This window comes from Antrostomus carolinensis, unplaced genomic scaffold, assembly GCF_000700745.2.
Source record: "Antrostomus carolinensis isolate BGI_N321 unplaced genomic scaffold, ASM70074v2 scaffold27515, whole genome shotgun sequence".
NCBI lineage: Eukaryota > Metazoa > Chordata > Aves > Caprimulgiformes > Caprimulgidae > Antrostomus > Antrostomus carolinensis.
In genome coordinates this window covers 1-13048 of record NW_010318838.1, presented here as the reverse complement: position 1 = coordinate 13048, position 13048 = coordinate 1, and the positions used below count along the sequence as shown (strand labels likewise).

At 48.5% G+C, this 13048-nt stretch overlaps 1 protein-coding gene across 1 annotated transcript; it reads left to right on the top strand.

Moving 5' to 3' along the window:
* Positions 1–329: 329 nt before the first annotated feature.
* Positions 330–12575, top strand: PKM (pyruvate kinase M1/2; the record flags this gene model as incomplete). The annotated part of the gene is made up of 8 exons (XM_010169072.1): positions 330–461; positions 682–868; positions 1720–1990; positions 2632–2782; positions 4794–4946; positions 9010–9176; positions 11691–11872; positions 12313–12575. Coding segments are annotated over 8 exons (1350 nt in total), but the record flags the coding sequence as incomplete, so codon positions are not given.
* Between the last annotated feature and the right edge of the window lie 473 nt (positions 12576–13048).

Sequence of the window (13048 nt, the reverse complement as noted above, 5' to 3'; positions counted from 1 at the left end):
ATATATAATTTTATATATAAAATTATATATATAATTTTAAAGTTATAAAAAAGCTTGTCCGTCTGTTCGCCTGTGAGATAAGAACTGGGGACACTGAAAGCACAACCAGATAACTGCTGGACTCCACTTCCATGTGGAGAAGGCCTTTGTATCCTCACACCCTGCTTTTCTGGAAGCTCAGTCTGAATTAAATTCTTGAGCTAGAACAGAAATTAAGTGTAATGTGAGAGCAGAGCTGGCAGCTTGGGAAGCATTTGGAGTGAGTAGTGGTCTTCGTAAATGGTGGAGTAGAAATGGGCTGAAGGTTTCCATCTCTCTTTCTTTGCCAGTATCATGAGGGCACAATCAAGAATGTGCGAGAAGCTACAGAGAGCTTTGCCTCTGATCCCATCACCTACAGACCTGTGGCTATTGCACTGGATACCAAGGGACCTGAAATCCGAACTGGACTCATTAAGGGAGTAAGTTGCTCTTTTTTTTTTTTTTTCTTCTTCTGTTTTTTTCAGTGTGTGAGACTTAAATTTATCATGTTATGCTTATGGCCTTTCCCAAACAAAAAAATGTCTGTAGGAAACGAGGTAATGAATAAACTACCAAAAGTTTGGTGAATTAGTGCAGACTGGGAGGTGGCTGTGTGCTGGTTTTTCCTGGTTTTGCTGAAACGCATGTTTTGACACGCAGAGCGGCACGGCAGAAGTGGAGCTCAAGAAAGGTGCGACTCTCAAAGTGACCCTGGATGATGCTTTCATGGAGAACTGCGATGACAATGTGCTGTGGGTGGACTACAAGAATCTCACCAAGGTTGTAGAACTTGGCAGCAAAATCTATGTGGATGATGGTTTGATTTCCTTGCTGGTTAAGGAGAAAGGTGGGTAATGACCATTCCAGCTATGCCTGTTTGTTTTTTCCTCAGGATGTATTTGTGCTTTCCCTCCACTAGCTGTTTTTTAGCTTGCAGTTCTGTATTAAAGAAAGGAGTATGTTGTCCTTAGTGCTGTAGTCAGACTTGGAGCAAAAATTTCTCTACTTCAAGTGTAGCAAGAATCTGAAAACTAACTTCAGCTAAGTTTTTCTAGGTTGTCACCTGAAACACCTCTTCAAAGGTGAATCTTTAGCTGTGTTTCCCTAGACTATCACCTAAAACCTGTCTTCAAAGGTGGATGTGTGGTAGGGATGTACCAGTGCTCATGATCAAAGCATGTTTAGGCTTTAGCCAGGCTAATTTGGGCTTTTAATGCAGGATTTAACTGGTTTTATGGCATAGACACTGAGTTTTGTGGCTAGAACTAGCTTCAAGTGGTAAATAGGGGCAAGGTTAGCTCCACAATACTCCCTTTATATTTCTGCCCAAAATCCTCTAGCCTCAGGGTATCGCCTCTAATCCCAGAGTGTGTAGGGAGACAGAGGTGAGGTTTTTGGGGTGCTAAGTTTCGTATTCCAGGGCTCCTGTGTGTAGAAAGGCAATCTGGTGGCTTTTTTAGGGAGGCAATCCAACCTCCTGCCCAAGAACAGCATAGAAGTGTTTTTAAACCGATCTGTTGTGCTCCCACGGGTAAGTTAAACTTGTGCGTTACATAAATCTGCTGAAGAGAGTGGCGATGCGCTTTTATCACATGCGGTGGCTGGTGGCACTACTGTTCTCAGGCAGGGAGGTGGTGTGGGAGCTGGCAGTGCGGAGCTTTCCGGTAAACACTGACCGTGGGAACACATCCCTTTCAGGTGCAGACTATGTCATGACGGAGATTGAGAATGGTGGGATGCTTGGCAGCAAGAAGGGAGTGAACCTGCCTGGAGCCGCAGTCGACCTGCCTGCAGTCTCTGAAAAAGACATTCAGGACCTAAAATTTGGCGTGGAGCAGAACGTGGATATGGTATTTGCTTCCTTCATCCGCAAAGCTGCCGATGTCCATGCTGTCAGGAAGGTGTTAGGGGAAAAGGGAAAGAACATCAAGATCATCAGCAAGATTGAGAACCACGAGGGTGTGCGCAGGTGAGCTTTGTGCAGGTGACACTTCAGGTTTGTCACCTTGTATCAAGGAAAGAACACAGCCCCTTTGTGCTGTAGTCTGGACTCTCAGTCTCTGGTTTGCCAGCAGCAACAAATTTACTAGTCTGAGTATCAGGGTAGTAGTGCAAGCTGTCCCTTAGTGCTGTGTATGTGGAAATGGGTGTAGCTGCAGTATGAGCAGTGGGTTGTGTAATTGTCACGTGCCCTGAGGTCCTGGGGACAGAGTCACAGTCTCCCTGCATCCCTGAAAAAAGTCTGCCGTTGTCTTTGTAGCAAGCGTGAGTTCAGAGTTACCAAACTTCCTGTTCTGGATGCAAATTAGCGAGCTAATGCATGGTAATCACCAAATCTGTGACAAACTATCAGACTAAAATATCTCAGATCAACTCGCGCTCCTCTCATCTGTCTCTGTGTAACTTCAGAAGGCTTTATGTGGCGCTTTATTCGTGCTACGACTTGGTCTTGTTTTCCTTCCTCCTCCCTTGGCGTTGCAGGATACCAAAATGGGATGTGGAAAGGCCGTGCGCCAACAGTGTCGCTGCGTATCTCACTCCAGGATGGAACAAACGGGAAAGTGCTTTGCAGAACAAATGAGTTTAACAAACCTCTTCTCTTGCTCTCAGGTTTGATGAGATAATGGAGGCCAGCGATGGCATTATGGTGGCCCGTGGTGACCTGGGAATTGAGATCCCTGCTGAAAAGGTCTTCCTCGCCCAGAAGATGATGATTGGGCGCTGCAACAGGGCTGGCAAACCCATCATCTGTGCCACTCAGGTACTGGAAGTGCATCACTAGCTCATAACTACCGGAGTCTGGCAGGGGGTGAACTTCAGTAGCTGTCGTGGCTTGATGGTGTTCACTAGAGATGCCAAGAGCACAGAGGTTTTGCTCAGCTGAAAAGCTCATCTCGAGGCACTTTTAAAGATGTGTTTGGGATATTCTCCATTAAGGTTACAGGACCTCTTGTGTGGCTGCTGAAGGCTTTACCCCACAAAATTTCACGGAGTATGAGCCTTTTGAGCTGACTAAATAAATTCTGGGAAAAAACTGCTTATGCTTTGCCTTGGCATCTTGTAGCAGCATGTCTGGGTCTGATGGAGAAGACTTGCTCAGGTACCTGGGTGTTGTACAAGATGTGCCCACACTGCAGCATCAGAAGGAACTGAGGATCCATCTCTCTATTATTCTGGGAGCTGCTAGTGAGGGAGGGAGAGCTGATGCTAAGCTTCACTGGTTCCAGTAGGGATCATGTGCAGACATTCCTCAGACACTGGGAGGACTGGTTTCCTGGCTGTGGAAGCGAAAACTGGCTCTAGGCAGTAGTTATCAGACAATGTTCTGGCTTTGCAGCAGCATGTGCTCTTTCCTTTTCCATATTGCAATTGAAATGCTACCTCAGGTGGTGTTTCCTGAGGAAACAGGTGATGTTTTCCCCGTGGTGAGCTACAGCGGGGGCAAAGCTGAGCACCTGAGAAGGACAGGAGAGCTGGCCAGGCTTTGATGTGTGGAGTTATGCTAGTTTCTGGGAAAAGGGAGGAGGAAGAGCTAGCCTCATGGAAAGCTGTCCCGTTCTCCACTCTTTTCAGAGTGGGCAATTAGGAGGCTGGTGTTATTAGCCGAGTTGATTAGCCTGTCATAGTATATAAAGAATTTGAACTCTTGTATTGGATGAAGATGACTTCAGTTGGTGCAGACCCTACTGTTTACCTATTTCTAGATTAAAAACCTGAACTCCTAAATGCTAGAGGTAATTTGGGAACATGTGGCTGGATTTGAGCTTTCCAGAAAGATGTTTGACACAATACTCTGCTCCAAAGAGCTCTGAGTTCCTTGGACCAAGCCCTGTGCTGAAAAGTTCAATTGGGAGTTGGAGTTTTGTGTCTGACACTGAGAGGGTTAAATCTCTCTGGAAAATGGGTAAATGTAGAACAGGTACAAAATGAAATGTATTGTTTTTCTTGCTGGTAGATTATTTAATTTAAAGCTGGTTAGGGACCAGGCCTCTCTCTGTCCTATAACCCCAGGAGGACTCTTCTTAGGAGTCCTTCTGCGGTGTCTTAGTTTGGTTCCTTCCGCAGTCTCTTGATTTGATTCCTTGTGGTGGTTTCACTGGACTAGCAGTGGGCTAGTAGCCAAACACAGCTGCTTGCTCACTCCCCCCGCAGGGGACAGGAGAGAGAATTGGGAGGCAAGGGTAAGGAGACTCCTAGGGTGGGATAAGAACAATTTAATCATTAAAATAAAAGAAAACGTTAAATAATACTGATATTAAAATAGTAGTGATGATAATAGTAGTAAAATATGCAAATGAGTGACACCCAGGGCCATTGCTCACCACCCGCCGGCCAAGCCCGGCCCATTCCCAGTTAACGATCCCAGAGGAGTGACAATCCCAAACGGAAACCGCAATCCCGGGAGAGTGAGAGCCCGAGCGAAAGCCAGAGAGAGCCAGAGAGGAAGAGACCCTCATGAATATCCTGCCCATGGGGGACAGGAGATGGAACAGCCCGTTGGCAGAGCCAAATACCAACTGAGCTGATTCATTTCAATATTCCTCACCCCCTTAGATCTTGCGCTTGCAGACTGACAAAGCACAAAGTCCTTCACTCCCAGTGACACAGCTGCAAACATGGGGGTGTTCTCAGTGTTTCTCTCCTAACAAATCCCAGCTGAACCCAAACCCCAGCGCTGTTCTAGCTGCTGAAAAGAAACCAGCTCTGGCCCAGCTACAAACCAGGACATTCTTCTGCAATCTCTTGATTTCTTTGGGTTTATTCTTTTCCAGATGCTGGAAAGCATGATCAAGAAGCCTCGCCCGACCCGCGCCGAGGGCAGCGATGTTGCTAATGCTGTCCTGGATGGAGCGGACTGCATCATGCTTTCGGGAGAGACAGCCAAGGGAGACTACCCGCTGGAGGCTGTGCGCATGCAGCACGCCGTGAGTACTGCCTTCCGTTTGGTGGGGACCTGTCCAGTGGAGGAAGTTAGCTCTGCTCTCTTCCTCTGCATCTTATATCTGAGCCAGGCACCTGAAAATGTGTCTGGTGCTAGGTGGCAGCACCTGGCAGTCCAAACTAGCGATTTATTTGTTCGTGCTCCCACTGTGGGTTGTTTTTTTTTAACCTAGTGTGGTCCTGAGAGCCTCAAACCTCATTTTGTGTGCTCCAAACTATTGCCAGGCAGAGCTGAGAACTGCTCTTCAATGCTCTGAAATAAAAAGCTTTAGGTTTCTCATCCTAATTCTTGTTTTGGCCAAGGTAAAGGGCTTTTTGCTGTTACCTTGTTATGAGTTTCTTCAAATGCCCTATTTGTTTTGGCATATGAAATGCCTTAAACTTCTCCAAGGTCAAGGAACTGCTTAAGCAGTTTATCTCTAGATAACCAACGATATTGGCTGCCTCCTCAGTGGGGGGGGTGGGGGAGGCTCACGGGTGTCTGATTTACAGCACTGTTGCGTTCAGCACCTGGTGCGCTTGGTGTTTTGGGGGGGAGGTTCGTTGCATGACTACTGACAGCACCATATTTTTACATGCCTGAACTGCCAGAAACTTCTGCTCTGCTTCAAGTTCACCCAGCTCACCTTTCAGCTAATAAAAAGCCTGATGTCGAGTATCTACAAGTGGTGGTTCTCCCTGGTTACCAGTGCTGTGAATCACAGCAGTGGTAACTTACCAGTTGTAACTCTCACCAGTTTGATTTGCAATTCAGGTTATGTAGATTAATCAACTCAGCTAGTGTTTGTTTGCAGTGCATTATGTAAAAATCTTTTACCTTTCTCTTCTTGTGGAGTGGTGCCGTTTTTTTGCACGTAGTAAATGCAAAATATGACTTGATGATTACTGTGCAGTGACTGCTGGTTTACAGGCTAACGGTGCACCTAAAAAGTTCTTCCTTAGTTTTTTCATCCCCTATATCATGAGGATTGACTTGCTACCAAGAGTTGGAAACTTGCTGCAGGAAACCTTACACCTGGGTTTCCATTCTGGCATTAATTGTTGTATTTTACCCATAACCTGAGCTCAGGATCCATTGCATATGCTTCCGTCTTCCTGCACACCTGGGAACAGTGGTGTTCACTCTTGCCAGCTCCCTGCAGAAATATGGAAGAAAAAAAAATACGAATTTATTTAATGTAATGTGGCACAGGCAGCAAGGTGCCAACTCTGTGACTGTAGGAACATTTCCCCCTCCAGTCGGGATCTTTCACCTGAGCTAATTCACTTACTCTTAGTCAAGAGAAACCCTGAATAACCATGGTCTAAAAATCTACAGCGTGGCCAGAGCAGATGAGTATTTCCAACTGAAGTGGCCGAGTGGTCATAGCAGGGAGAGAGCCACTTACCTCTGGTAAGAGTGGCTCCTCTACACGTCTTCCGCCCTGAAATCAGTATAATTTTGGGTTTATGTATTTGTTTATCCAGCCCTGCTACTCCAGGAAAACCTCCTTCTGTAGTGAGGTGCAGACAGCAAACACGGGTTGTGATGCTGAGAAGGATCTACGCTGTGTAGTGTCCTTGCACTGCTCTAAGAGACCTGACCTGTCTGTCCCCAGCCTGTCCCAGTTGCTTTGCTGGGACTCTGTAGTGGTTTTGCTTTCTACCTAGCCTTGTAGAAACGAGCTTGCTCTCAAGTAGCTGACATCTCTGTGACAAAAATGCCGTGTGCCTCCAGTTTTAGTAGCAAGCTTCCAAATTATGAGCCGTTTCCCACTTGTGGGAGTGAGCTTCCTTCCAATTTCAGTCCAGGATCCACAGTTATCCTCAAATGCAACCCTGGCCACGCTGTCTAACAGGACCAAGGTTTAAATAGCTGCTCCATTTTCCTTTCTCCCACCTCTTCCCTGGTATCTCTGCCTGCATACCAACTGGAAACCCATTTCTGTGTGAGCAAAATCAGCTGTGATGTGGAATTACAAATTGCTGTGCCCTTCTGCAGTCACTCTCAAAGCAGGCACATGGCTACACGTATTCTCTGGAGCTCAGGAGTGCAGGCTTCCCTCTAAACTCGGGTTCACTCTGTGTCCAACAAAGAGCTGCCTGCCTTTGAACCAAGAGCTGAAGATAAACTGCCCACTCTTGTGTTTAAGCAAGTGTTTTGAGGCAAGTACTTCCATTTTAGCTAACGGTGAGCATAAAGCCAGCAGTAACAAAACTGAGTTGGCACTGGACTGCTGTTCCGGCCTGTCATATGTGCCCTGTTATTTTTAGACATAAGGTACTTAACTACTTTGGCTTAAACTGGTATCTGTGGAAGAGGGATAATTCCAAGCGTCCCATAAAATAATTCATTAACACTAGAGTAGCAAAATTCTCCTTTGGAAGGGGTCTAACTACAGATCTTTCACTATTAAGGGCACTGAAGTCTCTGCTTAAACATCAACTCGTCATGCTTTGTGTAGCGGCTGCTCATTTTCTGGAGTAACTGAGTGAAGTTGTCCTTGAAAAGATGCTCAACCTTTGCATGCTTTTCTAGGCTCTACAAGCCTTCTTTGTCAGGTTGTCAAGGGCTAACACAGCCTTCCCAGGGGAGAATTGTCTTTAAATGTGAGTGGTTCCCTGCGTACTGGGACAAATCAGTTACTGAACTTGAGGCAGATGTGTAGTCTGAACTCTAAGCCCTTAGTTGTGCCTCTGCACCTCTCATCTCTCTAAGTCTGGCACTAAAACACCTCAACGTATGTGACAACCTGGTAAGGAAGACTTGCCCCTATTTATTTCTGTTACTGAAAGGGAAGTTGGAGGTGAAACTTTGGCTCTCAAGTTAAACTAAATCTCTATTGGCTCCTAAGCTAAACTAAATCTAATGAAGCTGAGAGAGACAGTCTCCCAACTTCAGAGATGACGTTGAAAGTGCGTTGCTTGCGTGTTGGCTCCGTGAAGACTCTTCTAGTGGTGCTGTGTGATGTCGGGAGAGTAAGAAGGGGGAAGGTGAAGCTACAGGCATCGCCTTGTGAGGAATTGGAGGCAGGTAGATGGCGTGAGAGAGTCTCTCAAGGAAATAATCAGCAGCAAGAACAAAGTGCAGCCTGACTGAGCCAGCTTGCTGCGGTCCTTGAAAAGCACTCTATGTTTGGCTGCTCTGAAAGGACTCCAAAACATAGCAAGAATGCTGTCTTCAAAATGCCTGCCCGCTGACCAGGCCCACCAGTTAAACTGTGGTGGACCAACCGAGTTGCATTCAACAAATTCACAACCTGAGAGCCAAAGAGTTTCACAGCCTGCCCTTTCTGATCCTCTTGCATGCATTACTATGACAATTAAGCGAATAACGTGATCTCATGTTACTCTGCTATATCTTTCCTTCTTTCCTCTTTTTCTTCTCCTTCCCATTTTACTCGGGCCTGCAGATCGCTCGTGAGGCTGAGGCCGCAATGTTTCATCGGCAGCTGTTTGAAGAAATTTTCCGCCTCAATGTTAACAACAGGGACCCTGCTGATGCCATGGCACTAGGCGCAGTGGAGGCCTCTTTTAAGTGCTTAGCTCCAGCCTTGATAGTTCTGACCGAGTCTGGCAGGTAGGGCTCAGAGAGGGAATTGATGCCACTGGTTTCCAGCAGTAAAAACGCACTCTGTTTCTAGCACACTGCAAATATTTTTAGCAAGCAGCTCGCTGCTACGGTATCAGCCTTGCATAACCGTTGCGGTCTGAGTTGCTGACTTCTCTGTGGTAGGGAGGGACTGCAGATAGGCAGGAGCAGAGCGAGAGTGCCTGGCAGTTGGCATGAATGTCACCTGAGTGTGGGCTCAGCAGGGCGAGGTGACTCAGTAGGTGCCACCAGTTTGAAAAAGAAACCTTGAGAATAGAATGGTTTGGCTAGCTGAGCATTGGGGTCCTCACCTCAGCGCATTGATCTACATTTGGGCTGGTTAATTGGTCACTCTAAATTTCAAAGCTGACGATATTTATGTGACACCTTGCTGACAGATCACCTCGCCTTAACCCTGTGCTGCCTGGAGCGACTGACGTGTGTGTTGTCTTCCCGAACGCGTGTTGCTTTTATAGATTGCCCGGGAGGCCGAAGCCGCCATCTTTCACAGGCAGTTGTTTGAGGAGCTGCGGCGTCTGACTTCCCTGAACTGTGATCCCACAGAAGCCGCTGCTGTTGGCGCTGTGGAAGCGTCCTTCAAGTGCTGCAGCGGGGCCATTATTGTCCTCACCAAGTCTGGAAGGTAGGAGGTGACAGGTTCCCTCAGGTCAAGCCTGCTTTGTGACAGGGTTGGGGAAGGAGACTCGCACAAAGATGGCTTTGAAAGACTGGAGCTGTCACAGTGAAGCCCGGGTTTTGGCAGCGAGTGAGAGCCCAGGCCGCCTGCCTGCAGTGCCGGTTCCTGAGGAGATGGGCAGACATCTCAAACATCTGCACACACGTAACCTCCGAGTTCCTCAGCCTGCCTCCGCCAGCGTGGCATCACCACCCAGCCCTCGCTCTTCTGAGTGGTGTCTGCCAGCAGTGCTGGCTGGAAGAATCAAGGGAAAATAAACGTTTGTAGCATCGATTCAAACTGTTTGGCAAGAAATCCTCAATTTAACAGTGAGGCAGAAGTTAAATGGGTGCAGGATTTTTTAATTACTTTTTTTTTTAAATCGAGACCTTTCATAGTAGCATCATAGTAGCATCCACATTTTTGGTTCCTTGCTCGGCCTTTCAGCCCCACTTGCCTAAGGCTGAGAGGCAAAGAGAGGGACTGCTTAGCCTAGAATTGTTAGGCAGGGAAACGGAAAGTGTTAGAAATTTCCTCTTACAGCTGAGACCTGGAGCAGCTAGAACAAGTCCAGAGGAGGCCACCAGGATGATCCGAGGGCTGGAGCACCTCTCCTATGAAGACAGACTGAGAGAGTTGGGGCTGTTCAGCCTGGAGAAGAGAAGGCTCCAGGGAGATCTTACAGTGGCCTTCCAGTACCTGAAGGGGCTACAAGAAAGCTGGGGAGAGACTTCTCCTAAGGGCAGTTTAATGACAGAACAAGGGGAAATGGGTTTAAGCTGAAAGAGGGCAGGTTTAGATTAGATATTAGGAAGAAGTTCTTCACTGTGAGGGTGGTGAGACACTGGCCCAGGTTGCCCAGAGAAGCTGTGGCTGCTCCTCCCTGGAAGTGTTCAAGGCCAGGTTGGATGAGGCTTTGAGCAACCTGGTCTAGTGGAAGGTGTCCCTGCTGATGGCAGGGGGATTGGAACTAGATGATCTTTAAGGTCCCTTCCAAGCCAAACCATTCTGTGATTCCTGCCTGCCTGCGAGTAATCTCACTGAACAGGCAGACACCGTGCTGCCTGCGCTCTAAGGTGAGCTCACTCACTGCCTTGGCTGCTGGTGAGACACGAGCTGGAGTTATAGTTTGGGGTTTCTGTCCAGTGATTGTGAAAACTACCGAGCAGAGCCTTGCTCTTCCAGTTGTGGAGAGGAAGCATGTCTCACCATAAGTCTCAGACTGCTTTCTGGACGAAAATCTGAATTTCTTGCGCTGGATTTGGACCAAAGAAATAGTACGGCAGGTGATTATATGCCCTGGGCACAATTTACCTGAAGATCTGGACCATCGGTGAATCCTTCACCTACATTTACAGCTTGAAATGATTTGAAGAGTTGAGGAGGGACTCTGAGCACGGAGTTTCTGGATCGCCTCGTGCTTCTAAAGTTTCTTTGTAAAAGGTTCCAGTCTTACCCTTGACCTTTTTCAATGTGAACTCTGATATTTGAATATTTTTAGCTGTGGATTCTGTTACAACCTTGGAGGTACCTGGATCTCCTAGAGCTGCCGGGAAGCTTCTTGGACAACATGAGAAGGATTGTCTGAGAGCTGGCATGTGTGTTTGGGTGCTTCGAGCAGATTGTTACTCCCTCCTTTTAAGCAACAATCTTTGAGCATTGCTGAGCTTGGCTCCACTAAACAAAGCTGCAAAAGCTAGTGGAGATACTGGCACGCTCACAGAGCTGGAAATGTCGCAGCCTCACAGATTTAATCTCCATTTATTTGCAGATGTCCTCTGTAAGCGATGCCTGGGGAAGGGGAAGCCATCGTCCCCACCCCGTGTATGCTGCTTTGCTATGTTAAGGTGTTTAAAGGATTCCATGCCCAAATTCCCACTGTAAATTTTGGCCTCAGTCACATTTGCTTCCTGTTGGGCACAAGAGCGGAGCTCTGTGAGGTGGAACTGGCCTGTTCACTGGCTTTGGCGAGTGAACGGGGCCAGGAGGCAAATGGCTTCCCCCTTGGCGAGCTTTGGGTAGTGATGCTGGCACGGGTTCTTCCCATCCCATCGATCCAGGAGCTCCTCAAAACAGAAGGAGCTTGGAGGGAACCCCGTTGAGATGCCAAGGACTGCTTGCAGAGGTCGGCATAAATGGCACCTCGCCACCTTAACATAGCAACAGAGACAAAGAAAAGCTTGTTTTTGCCACCAAAACACACAGATGGCACTTCCTGAACTTGGAGGCGAGGTGATTCTCACCAGGAGACTGGTCGGCAAGGGCCAGCCTTTGGTGGTGGTCCACCCAGTTGCCTGACTGGGAATTCAGCAGAGTGTCAAGCTCGGTGGTGAGCTTGCTTGCCAGCATCTCCTGCTGTCATTTATGTCCCTCCTGGGGTTTTGTGGAGCCCTCTGGGGTGACGGGTGCATCTCGCTGCTGCTTTGGCTCTATGCAGGTGTCTCCTCATGGTGCTTCATCTCCTGTCTGGTTTCCTTCTAGATCAGCACACCTGGTGTCCCGGTACCGCCCGCGAGCTCCCATCATTGCTGTGACCCGCAATGACCAGACAGCGCGCCAGGCCCACCTCTACCGGGGTATCTTCCCTGTCCTCTGCAAAGACCCGCCCCATGATGCGTGGGCAGAGGATGTGGACCTCCGCGTGAACCTGGGCATGAATGTTGGTGAGTGACGTTGGAGAATGCTCTGGTGGGACCTCCTCAGATGGTGCTTTTAGGGTTTGGTGATAAAGGGAGAGGAACTGGCTGCTGGTTGTGGTAACGATATCCGATTGGGAAATGGGGAACAGTTGGGTAAGCACAACCGTCTCCAGTTGGGAAATGGGCTTGAAAAATAGGTTCCAGTAGAAAACCAGATTGCTTTTAGTGTGGTAAGTACTTGAACCGCGATGCTTCTTGCTCCTGAGGGACAGGAGAAGCCCGGAGCGGGGTCACTTTTTCGTCTTACTGAATTTCATGCTCCATGTTGCAGTGGAGTGGAAGGGGCTGAGATGGGTGGGCAGCACCTCGTGTCCTCCACTGTGGCTGTACTGCACCTTAGCGGCACGGGAAGCAGGTGACAAGTGTTAGCCTGAGCTCTGACACCTCCTTTTCTTCTCTCCTAGGCAAAGCGCGCGGATTCTTCAAGAGCGGTGACCTGGTCATCGTACTGACGGGCTGGCGCCCCGGTTCTGGTTACACCAACACCATGCGTGTGGTGCCCGTTCCCTGAATGACCGGCTCCACCCACCTTCTGAATCACTCCTGTCCCCTCCACTTCCCTGTGCCCTGCATTAGACCAGCCATCGCTTGCGATGTCCTTGTCCCTAGAGTTGGATGTAGGTTGCTAAGCACCACCCAGTGCAGCAGCAGAAGACCTTAAATCACTAAAAAAAAAAAAAGAAAAAGAAAAAATATACTTGAAAGTTTAGTTTTTTTTAAAACCTCTCCCTCTAGCCTATGTTGGAGTCAGGGTAGGATGTTCCTGCCTGCTCCTCGGCCTCCTTGCCTAGTGACCAGCCCCAGAGGGGGACATGGCCCTTTCCCTGCCCTTCTTTTGGAGTGATGGGGAAAGGGTTCCCCTGTCCCCCCACTCCCCACAGACCCAATCCAGCCCCCTCCAAGGTGGTGTTTTTTCAGGGGTGGGGGTAGAAGAAGGGTGTCCACCTCCTTGCCGAGAGCTTCCTGTGCTCCCTGTGTCCTGTGTGTGTCACTCGTGGTCGCCCCCACCTCCTCTTCCCTCCCTGCTGCCCCTGGGGCTGGCAGAGCACAACTGTCCATCAATAAAGCGAAGCTGAAGCACCCAGATGCCCCAGTCCTTGAGCTGGGGGGGTTGGGGTCCTTCCCGTGCCCGGGGGGACC